The following is a 25243-nucleotide window of genomic DNA, read 5'->3' as shown; positions in this document are numbered from 1 at the left end:
CATGACCCCAAAATGGGGGTGTGGTATACAGGTCCAGGCATTCATGTGTTTGTCATAAAAAACTGGACTAGAGCATACATTTTTTTCCTGGTTGTGGGTCAGACTGATCCTCAGTTTCATCAGAAATTCTGCCAGGCTGTCCACCCAAACCATTCCTGGTAAGTTGTATTGATCTACTGCTACAGGATGCTCGACAGTTAGTGGGCATCGGTTCTTCACACTTCTTATCCCTTTATAGAAGCCAAATAAGGACAAGGGGAGGGGATAAGGAGGATATGTCATGTGCTATTGGTAAACCAATCATTGAGCAATTATGTAAAGTGTGTAACACCTGCATGAACATAATTTCTAAAAACTAAAAATATATATATATATAAAAGGGCCTAAAGAATTCTGTAATGAGAGATCAATCGAAGACTCGGGAAGAGCTGTGATCTGACTCTTGGCTACTGGATCCTACTGGAACACAACACTGTCTGTGCTGCTGATTGACTCCCAAGAATAAAAAAAGGAACTTGTAAGTAAGAACTCTGTCTTCTTCTCTGACTGTGTGTTTGTGTGTATCTGTATGTCTGTGTGTGTGTGCGTATGTGATTGTCAAATGTTTGATCAAAATTTCTCTGCCTCTGAGCCGCAGCCCAGTTTGTCTAACGATTGCAGCCAGTGAGACTAACCACGTACTCCATTAATCAAAACATAGACCTTGGGACGTTCCCTGTCCGGGTCTCTAGTAGGCAGCTGAGAGCAAGGGGTAGATGCGGTCTTCAGTGACCGTGTGTTTGGCCTATGGTACTGGTGTTTCCACTGAAAATAAATTCAGGTGTAGAGTCATGCACTGGAGCCAGTGGTGGGTGGCTAAGTAAGTGCTGCTGGCTTTTCCCTCTATTTGCCCCCATGAAATGACACACTATATAGATTTTTTATACCCTAGTGAGCAGTTCTCAAATGCAATGTTCCACATCACAACTTCTAGTATTTTTGTTATAAATGTATGTTACAATCTAGTTTGTGCATTGTCTGTTTAATGGCTGTTCCAATAATTATCTTAATCTTCTACTAAATGTATATAAAATGTATTCATATGTATTTGTTTCTGATCATTATGCATTTGTTTTAAGAAAAACATGTATCTTGCTTTCAACTACAGTTCACAGTGTTTATAAGGAATTAAATTAATATCCATGCATTTCATTGGTGGCTTTTATTTAGAAAAATATACTGCTGCCAGCATAATTAGTAGATTTGACCGAAACATATCTCTGTGAAACTGTAAAGCTAGCAACAATAAGTTGGACCTCTACCATAGCATTGCGATTCCTGATATCATGTTCAAAATAAAAGTCCATAACTGTTTTTTAGGACCACAAAACGGCATTTACCCAGTAGGCTATAATGCCAAGGGAGGATACTTGACCAAGGGAGGGGTGACGTTTGACTGAGGGAGGGGTGATGACTAAGTAGGAGGAAGAATGGAGTTTCTGGGGAGGAATGATAATGTTCCTAATATGGATGCTGTGCATGTGTTGAACTTAGCTCAAATGAGCATCTTCCTTTCCACCATCACATTTGGAAGTTTAGCCTAATCTTTGATTTGTAGTTCTTGTTGTAGTGTTTGTTGTAGTTCTTGTTGTAGTCATTGTTGAGTTCCTTGTTGTAGTGTTTGTTGTAGTTCTTGTTGTAGTGTTTGTTGTAGTTCTTGTTGTAGAGTTTGTTGTAGTTCTTGTTGTAGTCATTGTTGTAACTTTATTAAGTTAAAAACACTAATGTCTTAAGGTTTAAATATGAATTTAATTTGTTCTGTATCATCACAAATTCATGTGAAACCATCTATAGATCCATTTTCATGGTTGATCCATTGGTTTTCGATGTTATCTGAATAGCGACAGTACTCTGTTTTGTTTCTGATATGTACTTTGGACTTGCTATGTGAAAGTCCTACAAGCCGCATCATGTTTGTGATTTTAAATCTTTGCCATATAAAGCCCACCTTAAAAAAGTATTTTCAACTTTTCCACGAGAGTGACTGGGTTTATATGCGTCTACATTTGTTCACCGTTTGTGGTCTCCTCCTGTATTTAATAGGACATCCTGTGCTATAGGATCTGTGTGCAAATTAATATTATGCATAAGGAAATGTTGATGTTTTTCTTGCTATAAAAATATAATGATAGCATTGTTTAGGAGTGCAGGCCTCATTGAGTCGATGACTGATCTGAGCTATTTAAAGAATAAACTAATTAAGCCATTGTCCAAGATGGAAGACAGTTTGAAAAAAAATACAAAAATCTACTCACGATTCACCTATTAATGGTCAATCGTTATACATTTTTGCATTCAGCACTTGGCTTTGTCCACCAGCACCACACACACGGGGGAAACATGATGAAATAGCAAATCAACCATAGTTATGTGAATAATTCAAAGTATGTGTTGTGCTCAGAAAGGAGGGCTTCATTACCTCAATAAGTAACTGCTTAGGCGTGAGTCTCGTCAGACACCCATTCCTACCTTCGTTTGCCACTGGTTCCCCATGCTGCAATCAGTAACTGAGTTAAAGCTACAGAACGACAACTTTTGTCAAGGGAAACAACTGATAACTCATTTGAGTAAGTGAGCAAGCCCTTTTATTTTCCCATGTTCGAAACCACAATAGAATAGTACAGCTATAAAATAGCATGGCTGTATTCATAAGAAATATAATAATATGATATCTCCTCATATATAGTAAGCTCATTAATTATCTCCTTATCACCTTCATGGAAAACTGACGCAACTTGCAGTGCTGGTCCCAGTGTCACCTTGTAAAGCTCCGGGACACCCATCACGGCTCTCATCGGATATTCTCATTCAAGCGCCACATTCTTGGCCGAGCACCAGTCAAGCAAAAACTATTCATGTAACGTGAACATAAACCAATTCTGTTTTATTGCTTTAAAACATGGATAGCGAGTGATTAGCCAGTTTGACCGATCAGCGTTTTACGGCGATGAGGTGGAATGAGGCTGCGTAGTCACACTTCAGGTTGCCAGTCCTGTCCTCCGCCTGTTGCAGATTGAACTCCTCCACCGTTAGCCCCAGCTCCGACAGCGTGGCGGTGATGAACTCCTGGTTCAGGTTGACGCAGGCGAACCTCTGCTCTCCCACCGTGTAGTAGTTCTCGTCCAGGTCCCCGATCAGAACCAGGACCCCTCCGGACCTCAGCAGGCCCGCCACGGAGGACAGGGAGCGCCGGTACGACTCGCGGTCCTTACACGCCGCCTCCAGGCACAGGGAGGAAATGACGCAGTCTGCCGGTGGAACCTTGATGGGGTGGAACGGGTTCTCCAGGCAGACGTCACACTTTAGAACCCGTTTGACTTTCTGGCGGAGTGTGTCCGCGATGATCTGAGGGGTTCTGGGGTGAACGGGGGAGGTGACGAGCCGGGAGAGAATGAGAAAGCGGATGAGGTCGAGAGTAGGAGAGAATATTGGGAATGGAGTGGAAAAAGAGTGAGAGACAGACACTGGGAGAATAATGATCAGTGATTTTAGATACTGAATATCGATCAATTGTAGATACTGATTAATCGTTATCAATGATTGCAGATACTGATTATAGATCAGTGATTAATTGGTTAACACTAAGAAGGATAAACCAAGGAATGAAAGAACAATGGAAGTTAGGAAGGATTTGAAAATCTTTTGATCCACAGCTGGGACTATACAGTTAACTAACCCCTGATCTGTATCTGTCCTATTTGTTCACCTTTTGCCCTCCAGGTCACAGACGTACTGCATGTGTGCGCTCCAGTCAAAACAGCCCTCCTCCGCCCTGAGCCACCTCTCAATCTCACTCCGGTTGCTGTCCACGTAGTCGGACGCCAGGATCTCGTCGTAGTACTGACAGGCACTGATCAGCGTGTGGACAGTCGGACCAGTACCCACCTCAATCAGCCTCTGGCCCTGGTACTTCCCTGAGAGGAGAGTCAAGGTTTGCAGACCTTATTTTATTACTGTAAGATAATTGTATGTCTTCACAGAGGTTTTATTCATGTCTAAAACCAGTTCTAAATCCAGGCGCAGAATTCGTGTTTCATTTAAACGAATGACAACTAAAATGACAGACTGTGCCTTTAATTTCCCATGCCTTTCAAAAGACACTGTCATCAACAGTGGGACAAGGCGGACTGTTGGTCCCGTAGACTGCCTGTTGAAAAGGTCTTGTTAGACTACCTGTTGAAAAGGTCTTGTTAGACTACCTGTTGAAAAGGTCTTGTTAGACTACCTGTTGAGAAGGTCTTGGTAGACTACCTGTTGAGAAGGTCTTGGTAGACTACCTGTTGAGAAGGTCTTGTTAGACTACCTGTTGAGAAGGTCTTGTTAGACTACCTGTTGAGAAGGTCTAGTTAGACTACCTGTTGAGAAGGTCTTGTTAGACTACCTATTGAGAAGGTCTTGGTAGACTACCTGTTGAGAAGGTCTTGGTAGACTACCTGTTGAGAAGGTCTTGTTAGACTACCTGTTGAGAAGGTCTAGTTAGACTACCTGTTGAGAAGGTCTTGGTAGACTACCTGTTGAGAAGGTCTTGGTAGACTACCTGTTGAGAAGGTCTTGGTAGACTACCTGTTGAGAAGGTCTTGCTGAGCTGACAGAGGACGAAGTTGACAAAGCGTCGGTTGTCCTTCTGGCCCGGCACTGTAGCAAACTGGTAGCAGTAGTCGAAGTAGGTCTTTGGGTCAAACCTGGCCTGGTGGTTCTCTCCCATGGTGGCTGGTGTTGGGACTTCCACTGTCTGATTCAGGGGTGGCTGGCGTTGGGTAAATCAGCTGTCCAAATCAGGTTTCGGCAGTGTTGGGTGTCCAGCAGTCTGATTTAAGGGTGGCTGGTGTTGGGTAGCCAGCTGTCTGATTCAGGGTTGGGCAGTGTTGGGTGTTCAGCTGTCTGGTACAGGGGATGCTGGTGTTTGGTGATCTGTTTGACTATGGTGGTAGGTGTTCAGGTAACTCAGGGAGTGATGGGTGTTGGTAGGTGTTCAGGTTACTCAGGGAGTGATGGGTGTCGATATGTGTTCAGGTAACTCAGGGAGTGACGTGTGTTGGGGGGTGTTCAGGTGACGGGGGTTGCCTGTTGATGGGAGATCTGGGCCACCTTTGAGAATCAGGGGAGATATCAGGAAAAGGGGATGTTTAGTCTCCACACAAGGTCCAACCAAGATGTAGCTCCCGCATTCAAGCCAACATGCCTGAATTGGAGCTGCCATGATAATCAATTAGGGTTAACGGGGACAAAAATGTTTTTTACATTTTACCTACATTTTTACATTGTAGTAATTTAGCAGATGCTCCTATCCAGAGCGACTCACAATAAGTGCATTCCTCTTAAGGTGTCTTGGAAAACCAACATCTGACAATCATGATATGCACACGTTCCTACATTGAGGCTGTTAGTTGGCATAGTCAGTTCCAGAGAAATCAAAGTTAAATGCATTTTTTTTTTTTTTTTTTTTTTTGGGGGGTGGGGGTTGGGGGATACACCCCCACCACTATATTGGCAGATCAGGGATACCATCTAGAAACTAGCATGTGTTTTCCCACTGAGTGGACATTACCTCCCCAGAGATCATAAGCAGAAATACGGATCTAAAGGCCTGTAGACTTGTCAAACACGTTTAGATACTCTGGCATTTTGACAGCATGGCCAAAAATAATGTTGTACTGCCCCCTCATGGTAATTCAGGGGATTTCAAAGAAAACTTTCCAATTCTGGCGTCTACGAGCAGACAGGCAGTCAACACACAGTATGTAACTTCAAGTTCTTCATTCAGCCGCTCCACACCTGGTTACTGCTTGAGGACCTGTTGAGCCAGTTCTCCAGCTGAGGGTCTATGGGGGTATCTACAACAGCTCAGCAATCGTCACAACAGGCTAAGGAGTTAAATCTGACCAAACCCACATCGCAGCATTTCCGTGGATAATTTTTTCCTACTGTCAGGTTAGCCCACGGATTGGTCTTGGGTACTGTGAAAAAAACATCACAGCAACAAGCAGGGTGATACCCTGTCTTGCCAGCATGGTCGTTGATCCGGTCTGCTGGTGTCATACAGAGTCACATGCGAACGCAGTGTGTCTATGGACCGGAATGTCATCAAACTGTCATCAACAGAACAACCAGTAACCACAAGGAGTTCTCAACAGAGGATGGGGGCTGGACACAAACGCCTGACCAAGAATGTAGAGAATGTGGGTCTGAAGATGCACATGTTGTGAGGTCACGTCTCGTCGCGTTTGGCCCAAAAGTCGTTTCCCACCGCTGTCTTAAAAGGCTGCTCCTCCGCTCGGCCACCTAAGGACCGATGGACGGTGGGTCCTCAGCACAAAACACACTTTCACACGACAGTTATGACATTTTGGCAGGGAAATGGATTCTTGGAAATGCATACGATAACTTCTATACAGATATTACATGTATCACTCACACACACATTTTCACACCCACAAACACACACTCTGACATACACAAACACACACTCTGACATACACAAACACGCAAACTGGACGTTGCTTTGGATAAGAGCAGCTGCTAAATGATTAAAACTGTGTGTATATATATATACAGTTTTAGTCATTTAGCAGCTGCTCTTATGTTTGTCCAGTTTGCGTGTTTGACCTATGGTATAGGTAGGTGATATGATATATATATATATGTATATGACATATATTAATACATACATGTATGTGTGTATATGCATACATATATAAATATATGTATATAGTATGTAAGTATGCCGTATGAAATTATTTCTATTTTAGACACAAGCTAAATGTGGGAATGGTTCAGTTTGCTCTCAGACTGTTTGTAAGGTCTACATGGTTGTGTAAATGTCATAGCAGGGTTGTTTATGGAAACACACCGACAAGCACCAGTGTTACACAGCATTACATGCAGCCACTTTAAACTACGAGAAGACACTGAATCAACAGACAACCAGTGTAATAACAGTAGGTCAAGGAAACGTTAGAAACACTGAGTGTCAGAGGAGGGCATTTGGAGTAATGGAGTTACTTACGAGCGGACCAGAAGCGGGTTTGTCTTTAACTTCGTCCCCAGGGTCGGGTTTCAGAGGAGTCGGCCAGGAGGTGATTTTGGAGTGTGACACGTGAGAAGTGTCCTGCTGTAGCAAACACGTGTCTGTGTGTATGTGTGTGTGTGTGTGTGTTTCACTACTTGAATGAGGACCTCACTAAAATAGTAAAACAAGAAGCATTTAAAATACAATGAATGTTTGTGCCATATAAAATAACGTATAAAAAACTATAATTTAAAGTAATGCATTCATTACACAGTGCATGGACCATTTGGGAAATGTCATATCTACTGAGAATAAATGTAACATATTTTATCCATTACATGTGACATTTTATCCATTACATGTGTTTATTGCCACTAAAAGAAAGTTAAATCCTCACACGGCTCCTTTCTGTATCTGTTTCTTTCAGCGTATGCCTTGTAAACGACTGAGTTATTTCCTACACACCTTCAACAAGCAAACAGATCAAATGTTTTCCTTAACAGTCTCTGTAGTCAAATAAATTAGATGCATGCCTCTAATGGCCAGCAGAGGGCGCCCTTGGCCCACTTCTTCAAATATTTTTGAATTCGACTAATGGATAGCAATTGTCTATTGCGTTAGTTAAAAAAACTGATTGGATAGCCTGCAAGTTTGTTTTCGTGTTTGAGGACGGGATAACTCCAGGAGGGGACTATTATGGCTACGGATATGAAGAAGCTTTTTTTCAGAATGACCAAGAACGAGTGGATGGATAATTACATTCACTGAGCTTAACGTTTGGAAACATTAAACAGTAGGTTATTTTTTTTATATATTTACAGTACGATGGTGTTGCATGAAGAGGAATGAGTGGTTTAAAATTGATGGATGTTTTAGAAACGTAATTCTGTTGCACTTTTGTTTTGAAACGATTTGCCTTTAAGCAGATATTGTGCCTAATCTAACTCAGTTTCTCACAGCGGTATGTAAATAATCCTTCAGCAAAAGGACGTTGGAATTATTAGCTGGATTATAATTACTGGACATTTTTTAGGGGTGATACTTTTTGTATTAGGCTAAACCGCTGAGAATTGTTAAAGTGTATAACAAACTTTAGAAACCTTAATTACAATACATGTTTCCATATATAGAACACAATAACAAACATGATCGAATGAAGATACTTGAAACTTTTAGATGTTTTTTGTGAGTCCCAAATTACATAATTATCTGTGTGTTTGTCTCTGTGTTTGTTTGTTTGTGTGTCTCTGTTGTCTTCACGCGCAGAGATGACCGGATTGGAGCGACTCATCTTCTTTGCCTGGCTATTGCAAGGTATTCAGAAAACAAGCTTTTTCTGTTACAAACTATGTTTTTCAATAATGGTTTTTGAGAGTGAAGATTGGCAAAAAAATACTTTAAGAAATGAAGAATTATACTTTTTCAATTAATGTAGGATATGATTGGTTATTGATTCAGTACAATTCTCATAACAGCAATAAAAATAATCCTTATTATTGTATTTGGCCCAAGGTATGGAACTTCAAGATGCCAGAAAGTTTAGAATAGTACAGGCTTGTCCTTAGCACTGATTTATTCTTCATCTCCTATTAAGGCCGGGTGTCTCTGTAAAAGCACTTTGTGACAACTACTGTTGTAAAAAGGGCTTTATAAATAAATTTGATTGATTGATTGATCCTATTACTCTCATACTTCAGGTTGCTACTCAAATAATGTCAAAAGATCTATAAAAGTATTACTCAAAAACTGAAACTATGAAATACAACTACTGAATGTTATCACAAACCAAAAGTTGATTTAAAAAATATATATATTTTAAAGAACTAAACATGCTGTCCAGGAGCTAGGCGCTGATGTTGCTTAAAGATGCAAAAGTCGATTTTTGTCCACTGGTTGTTGAAGTGGTGATATTATGCCAAAAAGTGTCCCCGGAAAATGTGTCTTATGTAATGTATGTGTAGATGTCCAGTACCATCCAAACCACTTGGATTCAGCTTGTCATGTCTAACTGAGCTATGTTAGTGATTCTACATATAGATTTTGCACATATAAACAACATATTACACATAATATGTATATTTTTTTTATCACAACATCGTTAGGATGTCATAGCAACTCATTACTTCATGTAAAACACCTACGCTGACACATAAATCAAAACAACCAATCAAAACAACCAATACCCTGTTTCTTGCCAGAACAATAACACTCTGCAATTTTTTAGATAGAAACGGAAGAAGCAAATTAGTCTGAAATAAGAACATCTAAGGCCAAATGATCAGATGTCTAGGCACAGACACTTTCAGAAAGGCCTTTATTTTAGTTTTCAAATCGGTTCTGAAAAAGGTACAGAAAGGTCCTGGTGTGTTCCAGACTAGAATTGATGATCTAGGATCAGTAAGGAATATAAACATCTAAAAGGAATGACTGTGAACTTGTATTTAACTGTGACTATTTACTAAATAGTTAGGACCAGTACTTCTATAACGAGCCTATAGAACGATCCTTCTTCAGCGTCCATTAAGACAATGGCACAGGAACCGGCTGTAAATTTGTACATGGCGGAAGGACATAAGTGCTGTGAGAAGACAGTGACTTTAATAAAACAACTGAAACAGAACTGAAACTAAAACCACGACACAAAAACCAAACACAGTTACAAAGGAACAAAGACCAAACAATGGCCGACAAAATGCAAGAGGGAAGGACTAAAATAGGGACTATGGAAAAATGAATAGGGAAATGTAGTCAGGGTTATAAGTAATGATTTTTAATTGAAATAATAATTGTGTTCTTCAAACTAAGAATCCTCCATTTGCAGCTATCACAGCCTTGCAGATCTTTGGCATTCCAGTTGTCAATTTGTTGAGGTTACCTGAAGACAAGTTGGGTTGGCTTGACAGGCACGTACATACCATACAGTCAAGCTGCTCCCACAACAGGTCAATAGAGTTGAGATCCAATGACTGTGCTGGCCATTTCGTTACAGATAGAACACCAGCTGACTACAGATCTGTGCTTTGGGTCATTTTCCTGTTGTAGAAGGAAATTGGCTCCAATGAAGTGTCGTCCACAGGGTATGGCATGGTGTTGCCAAATGGAGTGATGGCCTTCCTTCTCCTTTCACCCTGGACATATAAAAAAACTAGCTTTTCTTTCAGAAACAAGGACATTTCTATGTGACCTCAAACTTTTTCAACGGTTGTGCCTGTTGGTTACTGATACATGGTAGCTTTAACAATTCTTCTTTTTTCTTGGCCGGTAATTATGGCCAAATAAGACTAGAGACATCAGGGGTTTTGCAAGTTCAGTGTAATGTCAGCTGTCTGTATGTTGCATTTGGAATGGGCTACATTTTGTCTTCAGACTAATGTTCTTGCTCTATATTGCCCCTGCAAAACATTTACGTAAAACCTTTTTATCTTTATATTTCTGTTGCTTTGTAATTGAATTAAATTGAAATGGAAAGTAATTAATTACCTGACCTTTTGCTGTGTTTCATAGGTACCTTGTTTCAGGACGCAGTGGACGGGACAAACTGTACTGGTAAATCAAGACTAGTTATTTCAGTAAAAAAACAACAGTTTCATCCTTTAATTATTGACTATTCTAGTTCAGAAAATTCATCTAACAATAGGTTACTAACATAATTTGTAAGGTGCAATTATTTGTTGCACACCTTGTTGCAATACCAGCTTTTAAGGCTACAAACAACACGTTCTTCACCCTCCAGCCTCTCATAAGCCAACAGTATCAGTGCAGGCATCCAGCACAGTCCGGGAAGGCCAAAACATAGCTCTGACCTGCAACAGCGATGCCAAGCCGCTGCCGACCTTCACCTGGTACACAGTGCGACGATCTTTGGTGGGCATTGTGGGTTCCAGCAGAGAACTGAAAATCACAATAATGGCAGATGACACCAAGTTCTACTGTGAAGCCAACAACACCTGTGGCAGCCAGAAGTCTGGGGTCACTCAAATCAATGTCTTATGTAAGTTTGATGGAGGTTATTTACAGTCACCTGAGCACAGGTTATATTTTTGGATTTTGTGTATTGGGTAAGATTACATGTATGAAATAGGAGTGCCCATTAAAGTAAGTACGCATCTCTGTTTTATTTGCATCTAGCGTAGATACACACTACACTCTTAAAAAGAAACAATTCCAAAATATCCCTGTGGGGGTACACATTAGAACCCCCCCAAAAAGGGTCAAACCCAAAAAAGTTTATTCTAATGGATTCTCCTCCCAGGTCCCTTTTATGTTCTGAGGAGAAACTTTTTCCGAGAGTGTAGTCTTGAGAGTGTAGACTAGAATTCAGTTGGCTAGAATAATCAGGAGTCTTTCGAATAAGTTTAAATGTTCAGTTGTGCTCATGAGTTTGCATACCCTGCAGAAATTGTGAAATGTTGGCATTGAGGATAAGGATAGTGTTCATATGAAGACATTTATTATCACATAGTTGCTTTGCTCCTTTTTAAATCATAATATCAGAAATCACCCAAAGGTTTACATACCCTAGAATGTTTAGCCTTGTTACAGACACACAAGGACACACACACAGGTGAAAATAGCAATTAAAGGTGAATTTCCCACACCTATGGCTTTTTAAATTGCAATTAGTGTCTGTGTAAAAATAGTCAATGGGTTTGTTAACTCTCACATGGATACACTGAGCAGGCTAGATACTGCGCCATGGGGAATAGAAAATAACTGTCAAAAGACCTGCGTAAGGAAATGGAACTTTATAAAGATGTAAAAGACTGTAAAAAGAGATCCAAAGCCTTGCAAATGCCAGTCATATACTGTTCAATCACTTATTAAGAAGTGGAAAAATCGGGGATCTCTTGATACCAAGCCAAGGTCAGGTAGACCAAGAAAGATTTCAGCCAAAACTGCCAGAAGAATTGTTCAACAACAGGTAACCTCAGGCGAAATACAGGCTTCTCTGAACAAAAATGAGCTGCATTGGTTGAGTTACCAGAAAGAAGCCTTTACTGCGCTATTGCCACAAAAAAGCCAGAATATTCCAAAGCATTAGATATACCATGGAACACAGTGAAGACCGTCATTATCAAGTGGAGAAAATATGGCACAACAGAGATATTACCAAGAACTGGTCGTCCCTCCAAAATGTATGAAAAGACGAGAAGAAAACTGGTCAGGGAGGCTTCCAAGAGGCCTACAGCAACATAAAAGGAACTGCAGGAATTTCTGGCAAGTACTGGTTGTGTGCTACATGTGACAACGGGGTAGGGTGTGGGATAGGGTGGCAAGAAAAACATCCAAGTCCGGCTGCAGTTTGCAAAAACAAACATCAAGTCTCCCAAAATCACATGGGACAATGTGTTATGGTCTTATGAAACCAAGGTTGAACGTTATGGCCATAATTCCAAAAAGTATGTTTTGCGCAAAAACAACACTGCACATCACCCAAAGAACCCCATACCCATGTTGAAGCATGGTGGTGGTAGCATCATGCTTTGGGGCTGTTTTTCTTCAGCTGGAACCCGGGGCCTTAGTCAGGGTGTAGGGAATTATGAACAGTTCCAAATACCAAGCAATTTTGGCACAAATTCTTCAGACGTCCGTTAGACAGCTGAAGATGAAGAGGAGGTTCACCTTTCAGCACGACAATGACCCAAAGCACACATCCAAATCCACAAAAGCATGGCTTCACCAGAAGAGGATTAACGTTTTGGAATGGCCCAGCCAGAGCCCAGACCTGAATCAAATTTAACATCTTTGGGGTGATCTGAACAGGACTGTGCACTGGAGATGTCCACGCAATCTGACAGATTTGGAGCACTTTTGCAAAGAAGAGTGGGCAATTATTGCCATGTCAAGATGTGCCATGCTAATAGACTCCTATCCAAAAAGACTGAGTGCTGTAATAAAATCAAAAGGTGCTTCAACAAAGGGTGTGTACACTTTTGCAACCAGGTTATTCTAAAAAAAAAATCTTCATTTTTCTCCCTCTTAGATTTCAGTTTGCTTTTCAATTGAATTGTTCATATTATGGGTCACATTAAAGGTGGAAAAGGTTTTGACTTGATTTCTCTTTGTCCCATTCTCTTACATCACAAGAATCTGGCATTTTAACAGGGGCTGTGTAGACTTCTTATACCCACTGTACTTACAGTACATTAGACCGCGGTAGATACCGACAGGCTGAGCCTCAGTAGGTAAATGACATGTCACGTACACATCGAGTCACACACAGTGTAACACCAGTTTCCTTCCAGACGCACCCAAAACCACGTCCGTGTCAGTCAGCCCCTCCGGCTCGGTGATGGAAGGCACCCTGGTGACTCTGTCCTGCAGCAGCAACGCCAACCCACCAGTGAACAATTTCACCTGGTACACCGTAAAGGGGGAGCAGAAGACAAGGCTTGGCGTTGGGAAGGAGATAAAGATCTACGTGTCTATGGAAGTCCGCCAGTTTTACTGTGAGGCCATGAACGACCTTGGAGAAAAGAAATCACCTCACACAGAAGTGGATGTGTTGTGTAAGTGTAACGTACCACAACATGGTTTCAAATGTTGTTAAACGTCTTGCCCACTTTTCAACTAAGAATTGTGCAGTTGATGGTGTTACATTTCCCCTCAGATCTCCCGAGGGACCCAGTGGTATCAGTGAGTCCTTCCGGCCCGGTTCCGGAGGGAAGCCCGGTGAATCTCACATGCAGAAGTGATGCCAACCCACCAGTGACCAACTACATCTGGTATTCAGAGGACGAGAGCCACGCCCCTTCTGAGATTGGATCTGAACAGAACCTCATGTTGGCTAGCGCCAATGAAGGAAAAAATTACTACTGCCAAGCTGCCAATCAATATGGGTCTGACCGCTCTAAAGGGTTCCTGCTCAACATTATATGTGAGTGTCGTTTTGATTTCAAATGTTTGGAATTTAATAATGTTGGGTAGGAGTCAGTGTTCACCCAATGATAAGACCATTGTTCCTTCACACCCACATTCCAGACATTGGTAACCACTGTCCAGACAGCTTGGGGAATTTTCTCTGTTTTCTGATGAATCACTGGACAACTTTGAATAGTCATCATGGCACCACAATGTCTGGGAACCACGGATAACATTTGATCAACACACCCAGCCCAGCAATATTACGAGGATCAATTGTCTTTCATAGCAATAGTAGTAATTCTGTTCATACTATTACTACTAGTGCTACTACTACCACTACTAATATTATCACTACTACCACTACTACTACTACTGCCATTACTACTACCACTTCCACTACCATTACTACTACTACTTCCACTACCATTACTACTACTACTTCCACTACCATTACTACTCCTACTGCTACTACTACCACTACTACTGCTACTATTACCAGTAATACTATTATCACTACCACCACCACCACTACTACTACTACTATACCCACCACCACTACTACTACTACCACAACTAATACTACTATTACCACCATTACTACTACTTCTTCCACTACCATTACTACTATTACTGCTACTACTTCCACTACTACTACCATAACTACTACTACAACTACTACTAGTACTACTACCACTACTACAACAGTAGCATTTTTAGAGTTTCTTTGATCGTCCTTTCCCTTCCAGATCCTCCTAAAAACACCTCAGTATCAGTCGCTCGTTCGAGTTCCACGTCCAAAGACGTTTCAGTGATTCTGACGTGCAGCAGTGAGGCCAAACCCCCTGTGGAGCGCTACACCTGGTTCAGAGTGAGAGGGGGAGTGGAGAAGTCCGTTGGCGTCGGACAGAATCTGACCTGCCACGTGGACGATATCATCGACGGCGGGGAGTACTACTGCAAGGCACAGAATCAGCACGGGGTGGACACGTCCACACCCACGGAGGTTTCTATAGAGTGTACGTCGGGTTGCAGAGGCCGTAACTTTTCCCCAGATAACTAGGTTGTGGTCAGACATCACTGTTGGACAGAGTGTTAGGACAAACAGAGAGGAATCATCGAAGGTTGCACTTCCAGGTTGAGTCCTTGAGTACACAGTGTTTAGACATAGGACAAGGCACCTTAGAGGAGTTCTCACCTGTCTTCTCTCTGCCCTCCAGTCGCTCCTCTGATACGTCCCTCGTCCGGCTGCATCCGCTCCAAATCTCAGTTGATCTGTACCTGTGAGAGCCACGGTAACCCCGCCCCCTCTGTGAAATGGAGCATGTCTGGCCAGCATGTTGAAAATTCCCTGCACACGTCCGTCAGGGAGGAGTCCCTGGGCAGAACCGGACTCAGGAGTTCCCTCATCGTGCGTCTGTCAGAGAAAGACACGCCCACTCCACTCTGCAGCAGCGTCAACTCTCATGGCTCCACCAGTCTGCAGTTTTGTGTCGCCTCTACAGGTATGTCCTCCAGGAAGACACGCCTCCAGTGGAGGTAGGTGGAGTCTAGGGTCACATTTTGAGGATAGGTAGGAGTCGACAGTTAGGAGGAGGCTGTGCACGTGGGCAAGTGACTTTGGACATGTAGGGCTGACACAGAGGTTTAAAGGTTGCTGGGAGGAGATTAGTGAAGGTAAGAGGAATCTAAGGACCAGTATAATCAGCCTATTAACTAGAAGGAGGTGGCAAGGCACAGGTAGGAGGAGTCTAGAGACAGGTCGGAAGAAGCTAGCAAGGGGAGAAAGGAAGGAACTGATGAGGCAAGTGAGAGGGACAGGGGAGAGTTGAGAGAGACAGACAGACAGCTGGGAGAGACAGGGAGAAAGATGAGACAGACAGACAGGTGGGAGAGACGGGAGAAAGAGATGAGAGAGACAGACAGACAGACAAGTGAGAGAGACAGGGAGACAAGTGAGAGAGACAGGGAGACAGATGAGAAACCCATTGGAGAATATGATCCAACCAGCAGGATGCTTTTTCAATCGCTTCCATGACTTCTATAACTCTTTTATATCCATTGTATAATGTCCCCAGGATATCAAATGCTGTCTGTCTTGATTGGGGTTGGAGCAGGTGCTGCTGGGATGCTTTTGCTGGGTGTCTTGATGTTTCTGATTGCCAGGTCAGTCACACAATTCTTAAATAAACACATCATATTTATGTCCAACCCTCAAAAGTTACTGTCTGTGTCAGGGGCGAAAATCTGATACCAACTTTGGAGGGGTCAATTACATGAAATTTCCTCAACAGCAATTATTGAAGGGGACACCAAAAGTAGTGCTGTAATACTGTTTGCACCATCGGTTTGCTCACTACTGTAGCTCTGCAAATTGAGCTATTGTGAGTGTGAACCCTACCAACATAAACACACCTACTGGATTAAACCTCACAACAGCTATGTGGATTGAGTGCCTTTTAGATGGTAGACAAAAACACTGTCATCTTGCCAGCTAAGGAACACTACAAACATCGCATCGCAAGCTTCTCTCATTGACTGAAATTCAAACAGCTGCAGACGCTGGTTGATGTTACTGTACCTTCCTAGCAAACGTCAGCTAAGTGCTTATTTTGTGGCTAATTTGAAGGGCTGCAATTACCCGAGTAAAGGGGCATGACCATTGTGAAACATTAATGTCATGAAGATTGATCTAAATAATACTATTGCTTGTTTTTATAACTTGCTATTTGTTTGGACCATGGTTATTATAGTTTTGCATTTTTTATTAGTTTTTATTTTTATTTTGTTTTTCAAATTCAGTTTAGCTTTAATTCGTTTTTAAAGTGGGTTTGCTAGTTTAGTTTTTAGTTTTTGAAAATGCTTAGTTTTAGTTTAGTTTTTATTAGTTTTAGTGTTAGTTTTAGTCTTTTTTTTGTAATATGGGCTATTTGTCAGGGGCAAGATTCAAAAAGGTCAGAAAAAGTATTGTGTAATAATAACTCAACAAAAACATCATACAATTTTAGAAAATATTTATTCAACAATAAAACCAGTACATAAAATGTACATATGGGCACAAATATGTAAACAGTCTACACTCCGCAATAAATGCTAAATGTGGAAGTGACGTGTGCCAAGAAAAAAAACTAAATAGCCAACAGACTAAAGAAGACATACATGATGAACCGCATGTATTCAACTCATTTTTGAGTCACACAAGAAATTTCTGTCAGAATGTCAGGGAGCTTAATCTGAGAAAAGAACATGACAAATAAAAGAAACTTGTTTCCCGTGTGTGTGTGTGTGTGAGTGTGTGTGTGTGTGTGTGTGTGTGTCTGTGTGAGTGACAGAGAGACGGAGGGAGAGCAGGGAAAGGAAACACAGCTGAGCTAATACTCTGCGTGTTTTAAATAGCGTTAAAAAAGGAAAGACATTGACAAAGACGAAAACTAAGAACATTTACTCTATAATTTTATTTTATTTAGTTTTGTCAACCACATATTACAGTTTTAGTTAGTTATCGTTTTTTGTAATGCCTTGTTTTTATTTTAATTTAGTTAACGACAATGTTTTTTCCCACCTAGTTTTCGTTTTTTCGTTCGTTTTCGTTAACGATTATAACCTTGGTTTGGACACATAGGAGAATGCATACTAAGACAACCTGGGATCTGAAGAAGGAGGATAAAACAGACCTTATACTAACAGACTGGGTGAGCGCACGAACACACACATACACTCACACAAAGACACACATAAAGACACACACACACGTATCCTTCCCTACCTGTCCACCACCTGTTCAATGTGTCTGTCTGTTGCCACTCCAAACACCACCGGCTTCTGTCTGTCTGTCTCCACTCCAAATACCATCTGCTTTTCTCTCTGTCTGTCTGTCTCTCTGTCTGTTTCCACTCCAAACACCACCGGCTTCTGTCTGTCTGTCTGTTTCCACTCCAAACACCACCGGCTTCTGTCTCTCTGTCTGTTTCCACTTCAAGCATTGTCTGCTTTTCTCTGTCTGTCTGTTTCCACTCCAAGCACTGTCTGCTTTTCTCTGTCTGTCTGTTTCCAGTCAAAAACATAATCTGCTTTTCTCTGTCTGTCTCCACTCCAAGCACCTTCTGCTTTTCTCTGTCTGTCTGGTTCTAGTTTAAACATCATCTGCTTTTCTCTGTCTGTCTGTTTCTAGTTCAAACAAGCACTGCTTTTTTTTGTCTGTCTGTTTCCACTCCAAACACCATCTGTTTTCTTTGTCTGTTTTCAGTCCAAACATCATCTGCTTTTCTCTGTCTGTCTGTTTTTAGTTCAAGCACCATCTGTTTTTTTCTGTCTGTCTGTTTCCACTCCAAGCACTGTCTGCTTTTCTCTGTCTGTCTGTTTCCACTCCAAGCACTGTCTGCTTTTCTCTGTCTGTCTGTTTCCACTCCAAGCACTGTCTGCTTTTCTCTGTCTGTCTGTTTCCAGTCAAAAACATAATCTGCTTTTCTCTGTCTGTCTCCACTCCAAGCACCTTCTGCTTTTCTCTGTCTGTCTGGTTCTAGTTTAAACATCATCTGCTTTTCTCTGTCTGTCTGTTTCTAGTTCAAACAAGCACTGTTTTTTTTGTCTGTCTGTTTCCACTCCAAACACCATCTGCTTTTCTTTGTCTGTTTCCAGTCCAAACATCATCTGCTTTTCTCTGTCTGTCTGTTTTTAGTTCAAGCACCATCTGTTTTTTTCTGTCTGTCTGTTTCCAGTCCAAACACCATCTGCTTTTTTCTGTCCCACGTTCACAGTACAACAGTCCACATCTTCACAGGACAACAGGTTTACAGTAAAACCTTCACAGAAAAATATTCCACCCTTTCACAGTACAACAGTCCACACATTTACAGTACAAGAGTCTACACCATCACAAGACAACAGTCCACACCTTCACATTACAACAGTCCACACCTTCACATTACAACAGTCCACACCTTCACAGGACAACAGTCCACACCTTCACAGTACAACAATCCACACCTTCACATTACAACAGTCCACACTTTCACACGACAACAGTCCACACCTTCACAGTACAACAGTCCGCACATTCACAGGACAACAGTCCACACCTTCACAGGACAACAGTCCACACCTTCACAGGACAACAGGTTTACAGTAAAACCTTCACAGAAAAATATTCCACCCTTTCATAGTACAACAGTCCACACATTCACAGGACAACAGTCCACACCTTCACAGGACAACAGTCCGCACATTCACAGGACAACAGTCCACACCTTCACAGGACAACAGTCCACACCTTCACAGGACAACAGGTTTACAGTAAAACCTTCACAGAAAAATATTCCACCCTTTCATAGTACAACAGTCCACACATTCACAGGACAACAGTCCACACCTTCACAAGACAACAGTCCACACCTTCACATTACAACAGTCCACACCCTCACAAGACAACAATCCACACCTTCACATTACAACAGTCCACACCTTCACAGGACAACAGTCCACACCTTCACATTACAACAGTCCACACCTTAACAGTACAACAGTCCACACCTTCACAGTACAACAGTCCACACCTTCACAGGACAACAGTCCACACCTTCACATTACAACAGTCCACACCTTAACAGTACAACAGTCCACACCTTCACAGTACAACAGTCCGCACATTCGCATGACACTAGTCCTCACATTCGCAGGAGAACAGTCCACACCTTCACATTAAAACAGTCCACACCTTCACATTACAACAGTCCACATCTTCACAGTACAACAGTCCACACCTTCACATTACAACAGTCCGCACATTCGCAGGAGAACAGTCCACACCTTCACATGACTATTGTCCACACATTTACAGGACAAGGTTCTACAACTTCACAAGACAACAGTTCACACCTTCACAGTGAAACACTCTACACCGTCACAGTAAAATAGTTCACCCTTTTACTGTACAACATCCCACCCCTTCACAGGACAACAGCATACACCTTCACAGAGTAAAAGTCCCACCTTCACAGGCCATTAGTCCACATTTTCACAGCACAACAGTCTACACATTTGCAGTACAAGATTCTAGACCTTCGTAATAAGACAGTCTACACCTTCACAGGAAATTCTGGTCTGGGGATTCCCAGAACACACAGAGAATTAGCAGGAAATCAGAAATGTCCTAGACAGAATTTCTGACAAAACATGTGAAACCAAGGTTTAACACTAGAACCGCCAAATGCCTATGCCTATTGGTGTTTCAGTTTGTAAACTGCTATTTTGAAAGCTACTTCCTCCTCCTTCCCTGACTTTTCCTAAATAGGAGTTCTTCTTCTCCCAGAAGAATTAAAACTTAATTAGGCTATTATTGGAACATAATACAAACGATATAGGCTACTTATCATGTGTTGCTGTTTTTCAATAGGAGATTCTTCTTATTGTGTAGGTTAATTCATCAAATGTAAATCAGAAAAGTAAATCTACATTATTTACGTAGGGAAAGAGAAACTAAATTGCACACACAGCCTATTCATTTCAGACCTCGTCTTTTCAATGACTTATTCATGTCACCTATAGAACAATCTTATATACCAATAATCTAGGAGACTAGAGCTATGCATTGGCATTATAGCCCCACTACAACCCTCGGCAGAGACATGCAGATATGCGCCGTTCACAGCCTATTCATTTCAGACCTCGTCCTTTTCTATGGATTCTTTGTTGTCGTTTCTTTCCGTATGGTGACAACTTCAATACAAACACATTCTTGTATTTTTCACATTTATTAACCATTTAAAACAAATGAACACATTTTCTTTAGACTTCTATATAGCGTAGGTTGATGATGACCTAGTGGATGAACTGATGCCCTGGCTGGATTGTGATGCTGCGGATGAGAATGTCTATGCTAATAGGGACGATTCGTATGCTAGTGACGCCAAACTGCGTTCGGCTCTGGCGGTTATAGGGGGTTAAAAAGACCTGGCGGTTCTGGTGTTAATATAATTTTGCCACACATGATTCTGCCTCCAGACTCTGTCTCAGGAAGAAGACTCCCTGTACATCAGTAAAGACACACTGGCCGGAAACCCGACGAGACAAGGGGCACCCCTGTCCAGACCCCAGCAGCCCAACGGCGGAGCGAATGGGAACGGGGGGATCAACAACGACCTCGGCTCAGACCACTACGGCCCACCCATGGACGCCACTAATTGTTATCACAGACCGCTGCCACACCCCCTTGACCTCCCCCCGAGAGACAAGGAGGCAGGAGACAAAGAGGGGGAGTAGGGAGGGGGAGATGTGGGAGAAACAGGATAGGGAAGGGGGGGCCGGGAGCTGAGTAGGGAGGGGGGTAGTGGTGAGACGGAGGTGTGGGGGCGTTATAGGAGAAGCCAGAGGAGGAAGAGGTGGAGACCGCTCTGGCTCTAGGGAATTGTCTCCCAATGTTACTGTGCGACAAAAGCCGGGGTGACGGCAGATATGCCCAGGGTAGGAAGCTAGTGGGAGGGTGGGGGCGCAGGAAAGGAAACTGCAACAAAGGATTTCAGAACCTGGACCCACAGAATACTACGTGACTGGATTGGCTTTCTCCAGAGGATAAGATGGGTTTGACCGGAGAAAGTGTTGTTTGTTTAGATTTCTGTAACTTTGTGTTTATAAAATCTTTATTTATGATACACCCTGTTTGATACAATTCTAATATTTTTAGAGGGTCACGCCTTAACTTTGGATGAATCGTTCTATTTTGGGAGGTAAAGAACTTCTATTTTATTGTGTTGAACTCCAACCTCCCTTCAGCCTGTGACTGTAAGAAGGAAACTGCAATGCACAGGAATGGGGCTGAAGGTAAAGAAGAACAAATATCGACCCAATTGACCCCTCTCTCTGCAAATGTAATGTCCCTCCCACAGCAACAAATCAAATACAGATGGACAGAATCCATATACAGTACCCTCCAGAATAATCCCATATACAGTACCCTCCAGAATAATCCCATATACAGTACCCTCCAGAATAATCCCATATACAGTACCCTCCAGAATAATCCCATATATAGTACCCTCCAGAATAATCCCATATACAGTACCCTCCATCATAATCCCATATGTAGTACCCTCCAGAATAATTCCATATACAGTATTGGGTGGAAACTGCTCAAAGACAGAAAATGTAAATAAATAATTTCTTCATTCAAAAACATGCATTCCACAATTATTGGCACCTCTAGAAACTCTTAGAAATCAAATTGATGTATTTTCTGATTAAGAATTTACATATCAAAGTATTTCATCTGAGTCCTTTGGAAACCCCTTAGTGTTCACTGTGGATTATTAATGATAGTTGCACAAAGACACTGAGTTGTTTGATGACTTGTTTATGTTGTAAATGACTTGTTTATGTTACATGCTGCATGGGAGAATATCACATTCGGTTATACTTTTTAGTCAGGAAGTACAACAAAAAAAGGTCTCTATGTAGTAAGCAGATGTCACATCCTTGTATACCAGATAGGGGAATAACCCCAATGAAGACAAAAAGTTCCCAGGAAAAAACTTCTAGTTGTATTCGAGGTAAAGTTTGCACATTTAGCCTATTCAAATGGGGAATAAAGAAATCCAACAGCTCCACCAGCTTTTACCCCTATTATCAGTAATTTCCTACAGGAAATAAACTTCTGGGTAATTATAAACCCAAACAATGTTCAGTAAATGTATCCCACATCTCCCATGACATCCTGTTTCATTAGAGTATACATATTAGGTGACATACAGTGGGGAGGACAAGTATTTGATACACTGCCGATTTTGCAGGTTTCCCCACTTACAAAGCATGTAGAAGTCTGTCATTTTTATCATAGGTACTCTTCAACTGTGAGTGACGGAATGTAAAATGTTCCTCTTTAGAACTCTACCATGCAAAGAAAAACCATGTATAAACAAGATCCAGAACCGCCGCCTTCTTTGGGCCTGAGCTCATTTAAGAGCTCATTTAAGGCGAAGTGGAAAACTGTCCTGTGGTCTGGAAATCAAAATTTGAAATTAGTTTTGGGAATCATGGACACCTTGTCCTCCAGACTAACTTGCATTTGTGGATGCAGCGACAAACTGTGTTCTCCATCAATAGTTTTCACAAGTGTTCCTGAGCCCATGCAGTGATGTCCACTCGGTGGTGTTTCTAGAAAAATGTATATGGGGTGGCAGAAGAGTGGCAAGTTGAAATTCAAGGGTGGCATATCATTCTATTGTTGGTTATGTCCACTTATACACATCCAGCTACTGAAAATGGACAGTGTAATATTTTGCTAATAAACTGTTTGATGTTTGGTACAAGTCTTTCGAGTGTGCACAATTTCTGAGTATTGAGAGTTCCCTAAGTATTATATATGTAACTTACAAATTGAGGGAAAAGATTCAGTATTTTACTTGGACACATTGTTTATATTATTCTGTCAAGTGCAAAAGCATAAATCAATGCATCCTGAAGATGAATGTTTTATATTAATTGAAATAATACACAAACACTAAATATAGGCTACTGAGATTATTGAGTAGCAGTTTTATATACTAACAAAACTTTTATTAAAACTGTTAATCACATCTGACCACACATCACATTTTGTTGATTTTATATAGTTGTCCAGAGATGTCTAATTTAGATTTATTGTAGATAAACCTTAACTTTCTCCACAGATGAAATTAACCATTTAATTATCCATAGCAAGCTACATCAACATTGTTTAATGCCCCTTTGCTAGCTATCAGGACAAGCATTACATTACATGCTCTGAGATGCAACTAAGAAAATGTCAGGAAAATCCTCCTGGTAGATAATCAAGTTTCATGAAGTACAACATAGAGAATAGACTCATTACATTTAAGTGCAGAAAGCCAAGACCCTTGCGATTTGTAAATCAGGTGGATTGTCATTATAAACAGGATTATCTTGCCCATTTGGCCTTGAGGAGATACCATTATTAGTGATAATCGAAATAAGTCCAGGCTCCATTTGGCCTGTGCTTGTAACTAACAACGCAACCAGTGGCAACCTTTTACAGATATTCTCTTTTATGAATTACTTTTCATAAAAGAGGACTGTATAACAGAATGTGAGACAGACATATTATAACAGCACTAAAGAACTTTCATTAACGACTCAGCACCACTTCCTAATGCCCTGAGAGGACCAATGCCCGGAGAGGACTTGGCTGAATCCCATTATAGATACCTCTCATGAAACATATTTCAATTTAAAAACATACTTTCAACTTTCCTTGTTGCATGTCCTTTTTGCTCATAGTCAGGATTAAATATCTTTAAGAATGTTTTGTACTTTTGTCTAATTTATATGACAACAGGTAAAATAAGGAGACACCATTTTGTCATACACTGCAGTGTGTTCAGCGTTTCCCAATCCTGGTCCTGGGTACCCCTGGAGTGCCCGTTTTGGTTTTTGCCCAGCCATTCACCCACCTGATATTAAAGACTTGGTGATTGGTTGATTACGTCAATCAAGCGGTAGGGCAACATTTGAATCAGATGTGTGAATGCAAACCCCTTGGGGTTGCCAGGAACAGGATTGAGAAAGGCTGTTCTAGGATATTGTCACTACTTATTGGTCATCAGGAATATTAAAATAAAAATTGTGTTTGTACACTAATGAGCCAAAACATAATGACCATTCACATGTGAAGCGAATAACGTTGATCATCTCCTAACAAGGGCAAATGTCAAGATCTGAGTAGATTAGACGGTAAGCGAACAATCAGTTCTGATAGTCAATGTGTTTGATGCAGGAAAAAAGGGCAGGAGTAAAGACATGAGTGACTTTGACAAGGGCCAAATTGTAATGTCCAGACATCTGGGACCAGTCAGAGTGCCCGTTATGACCCCTGTCCACTGTCGAAAGTGCCTGCAATGGGCGCGCAAAGTGTTGGACATGGACTGTGGAGCAGTGGAAGGTGGCCTGGTCCGAAGAGCAGCACTTGGGATGAAATAAGTGCAGGAACAAACAAACCGCACATTAGATAGTATTCATTAAAATGTATGTGTTAATAAGGCTGGCTTAAAAATGTAACCGGAAAGCTGTTTGCCTAAAATTAGAGTACCGGAACGCCATTCCGGACCATTCCGGCCAGGGTCTACCACTGCTGATGAGTCCCGTTTTCTTGTACATCACATGGACGGCCATGTACAGTACGTGTGCAACGATGACCTGGGGAAGTGATGGCACCAGGATGCCCTGGGGAAAGATGACAAGGGAGTGTGATTCTCCGGGCAATGTTCTGCGGGGAAACCCTGGGTCCGGGCATTCATGTGGATGTCAATTTGACACCTGCCACCTGCCTAAATGTTGTTGTAGACCAGG

General features: G+C 41.7%; 2 protein-coding genes and 1 long non-coding RNA gene across 7 annotated transcripts; 2 read left to right on the top strand and 1 right to left on the bottom strand.

The window, feature by feature from the left end:
* The first annotated feature begins 82 nt into the window (after positions 1-82).
* On the top strand, positions 83-3848 carry LOC105011158. Its single transcript, XR_828068.4, has 3 exons — positions 83-158; positions 381-517; positions 3760-3848. It is a non-coding gene; the product is annotated as an uncharacterized LOC105011158 (long non-coding RNA).
* On the bottom strand, positions 2898-7214 carry zgc:64002 (uncharacterized protein LOC393330 homolog). 2 transcript variants are annotated; one of them, XM_010870993.4, is made up of 4 exons: positions 7046-7214; positions 4603-5127; positions 3746-3953; positions 2898-3394 (listed from the first exon to the last, which is right to left on the bottom strand). In XM_010870993.4, exons 2-4 carry the CDS (start codon positions 4742-4744, stop codon positions 2971-2973), a joined length of 774 nt encoding a protein of 257 aa, XP_010869295.2. In that variant the 5' UTR covers positions 4745-5127; positions 7046-7214; the 3' UTR covers positions 2898-2970. The 2 variants fall into 2 exon arrangements, with proteins under 2 accessions (XP_010869295.2, XP_034149313.1); XM_034293422.1 differs by lacking the exon at positions 7046-7214 and adding an exon at positions 5815-6167.
* On the top strand, positions 3864-21862 carry LOC105011160 (carcinoembryonic antigen-related cell adhesion molecule 5). Of its 4 annotated transcripts, XM_029121024.2 has the most exons (13): positions 3882-3970; positions 6174-6338; positions 7476-7841; positions 8315-8362; positions 10553-10594; positions 10782-11039; positions 13294-13557; positions 13659-13925; positions 14659-14928; positions 15130-15414; positions 15988-16075; positions 17532-17601; positions 20909-21862. In XM_029121024.2, exons 4-13 carry the CDS (start codon positions 8317-8319, stop codon positions 21164-21166), a joined length of 1848 nt encoding a protein of 615 aa, XP_028976857.2. In that variant the 5' UTR covers positions 3882-3970; positions 6174-6338; positions 7476-7841; positions 8315-8316; the 3' UTR covers positions 21167-21862. The 4 variants fall into 4 exon arrangements, with proteins under 4 accessions (XP_028976859.2, XP_028976857.2, XP_028976856.2 ...); XM_029121023.2 differs by lacking the exon at positions 7476-7841; XM_029121025.2 differs by lacking the exon at positions 6174-6338 and having other exon boundaries at positions 3890-3970.
* The last annotated feature ends 3381 nt before the right edge of the window (positions 21863-25243 follow it).

Source organism: Esox lucius, chromosome 7 (assembly GCF_011004845.1).
Source record: "Esox lucius isolate fEsoLuc1 chromosome 7, fEsoLuc1.pri, whole genome shotgun sequence".
Classification (NCBI taxonomy): domain Eukaryota; kingdom Metazoa; phylum Chordata; class Actinopteri; order Esociformes; family Esocidae; genus Esox; species Esox lucius.
Note: the sequence above shows the minus strand (reverse complement) of the source record. Positions and strands in the feature narration are given on the sequence as shown.

What these genes read in the sequence shown, in the direction of transcription:
- LOC105011160 (XM_029121023.2), top strand. An exon ending in GTTTTGTGTCGCCTCTACAG is followed by an intron (nt 15,415 to 15,987) that starts GTATGTCCTCCA and finishes TAATGTCCCCAG; the next exon opens with GATATCAAATGCTGTCTGTC. An exon ending in TTGATGTTTCTGATTGCCAG is followed by an intron (nt 16,076 to 17,531) that starts GTCAGTCACACA and finishes TTGGACACATAG; the next exon opens with GAGAATGCATACTAAGACAA.
- zgc:64002 (XM_010870993.4), bottom strand. Translation starts at nt 4,744, where the DNA reads ATGGGAGAGAACCACCAGGCCAGGTTTGACCCAAAGACCTACTTCGAC. An exon ending in CAGCAAGACCTTCTCAACAG is followed by an intron (nt 3,954 to 4,602) that starts GTAGTCTACCAA and finishes CTCTCCTCTCAG; the next exon opens with GGAAGTACCAGGGCCAGAGG. An exon ending in TGTGACCTGGAGGGCAAAAG is followed by an intron (nt 3,395 to 3,745) that starts GTGAACAAATAG and finishes CGTTCACCCCAG; the next exon opens with AACCCCTCAGATCATCGCGG.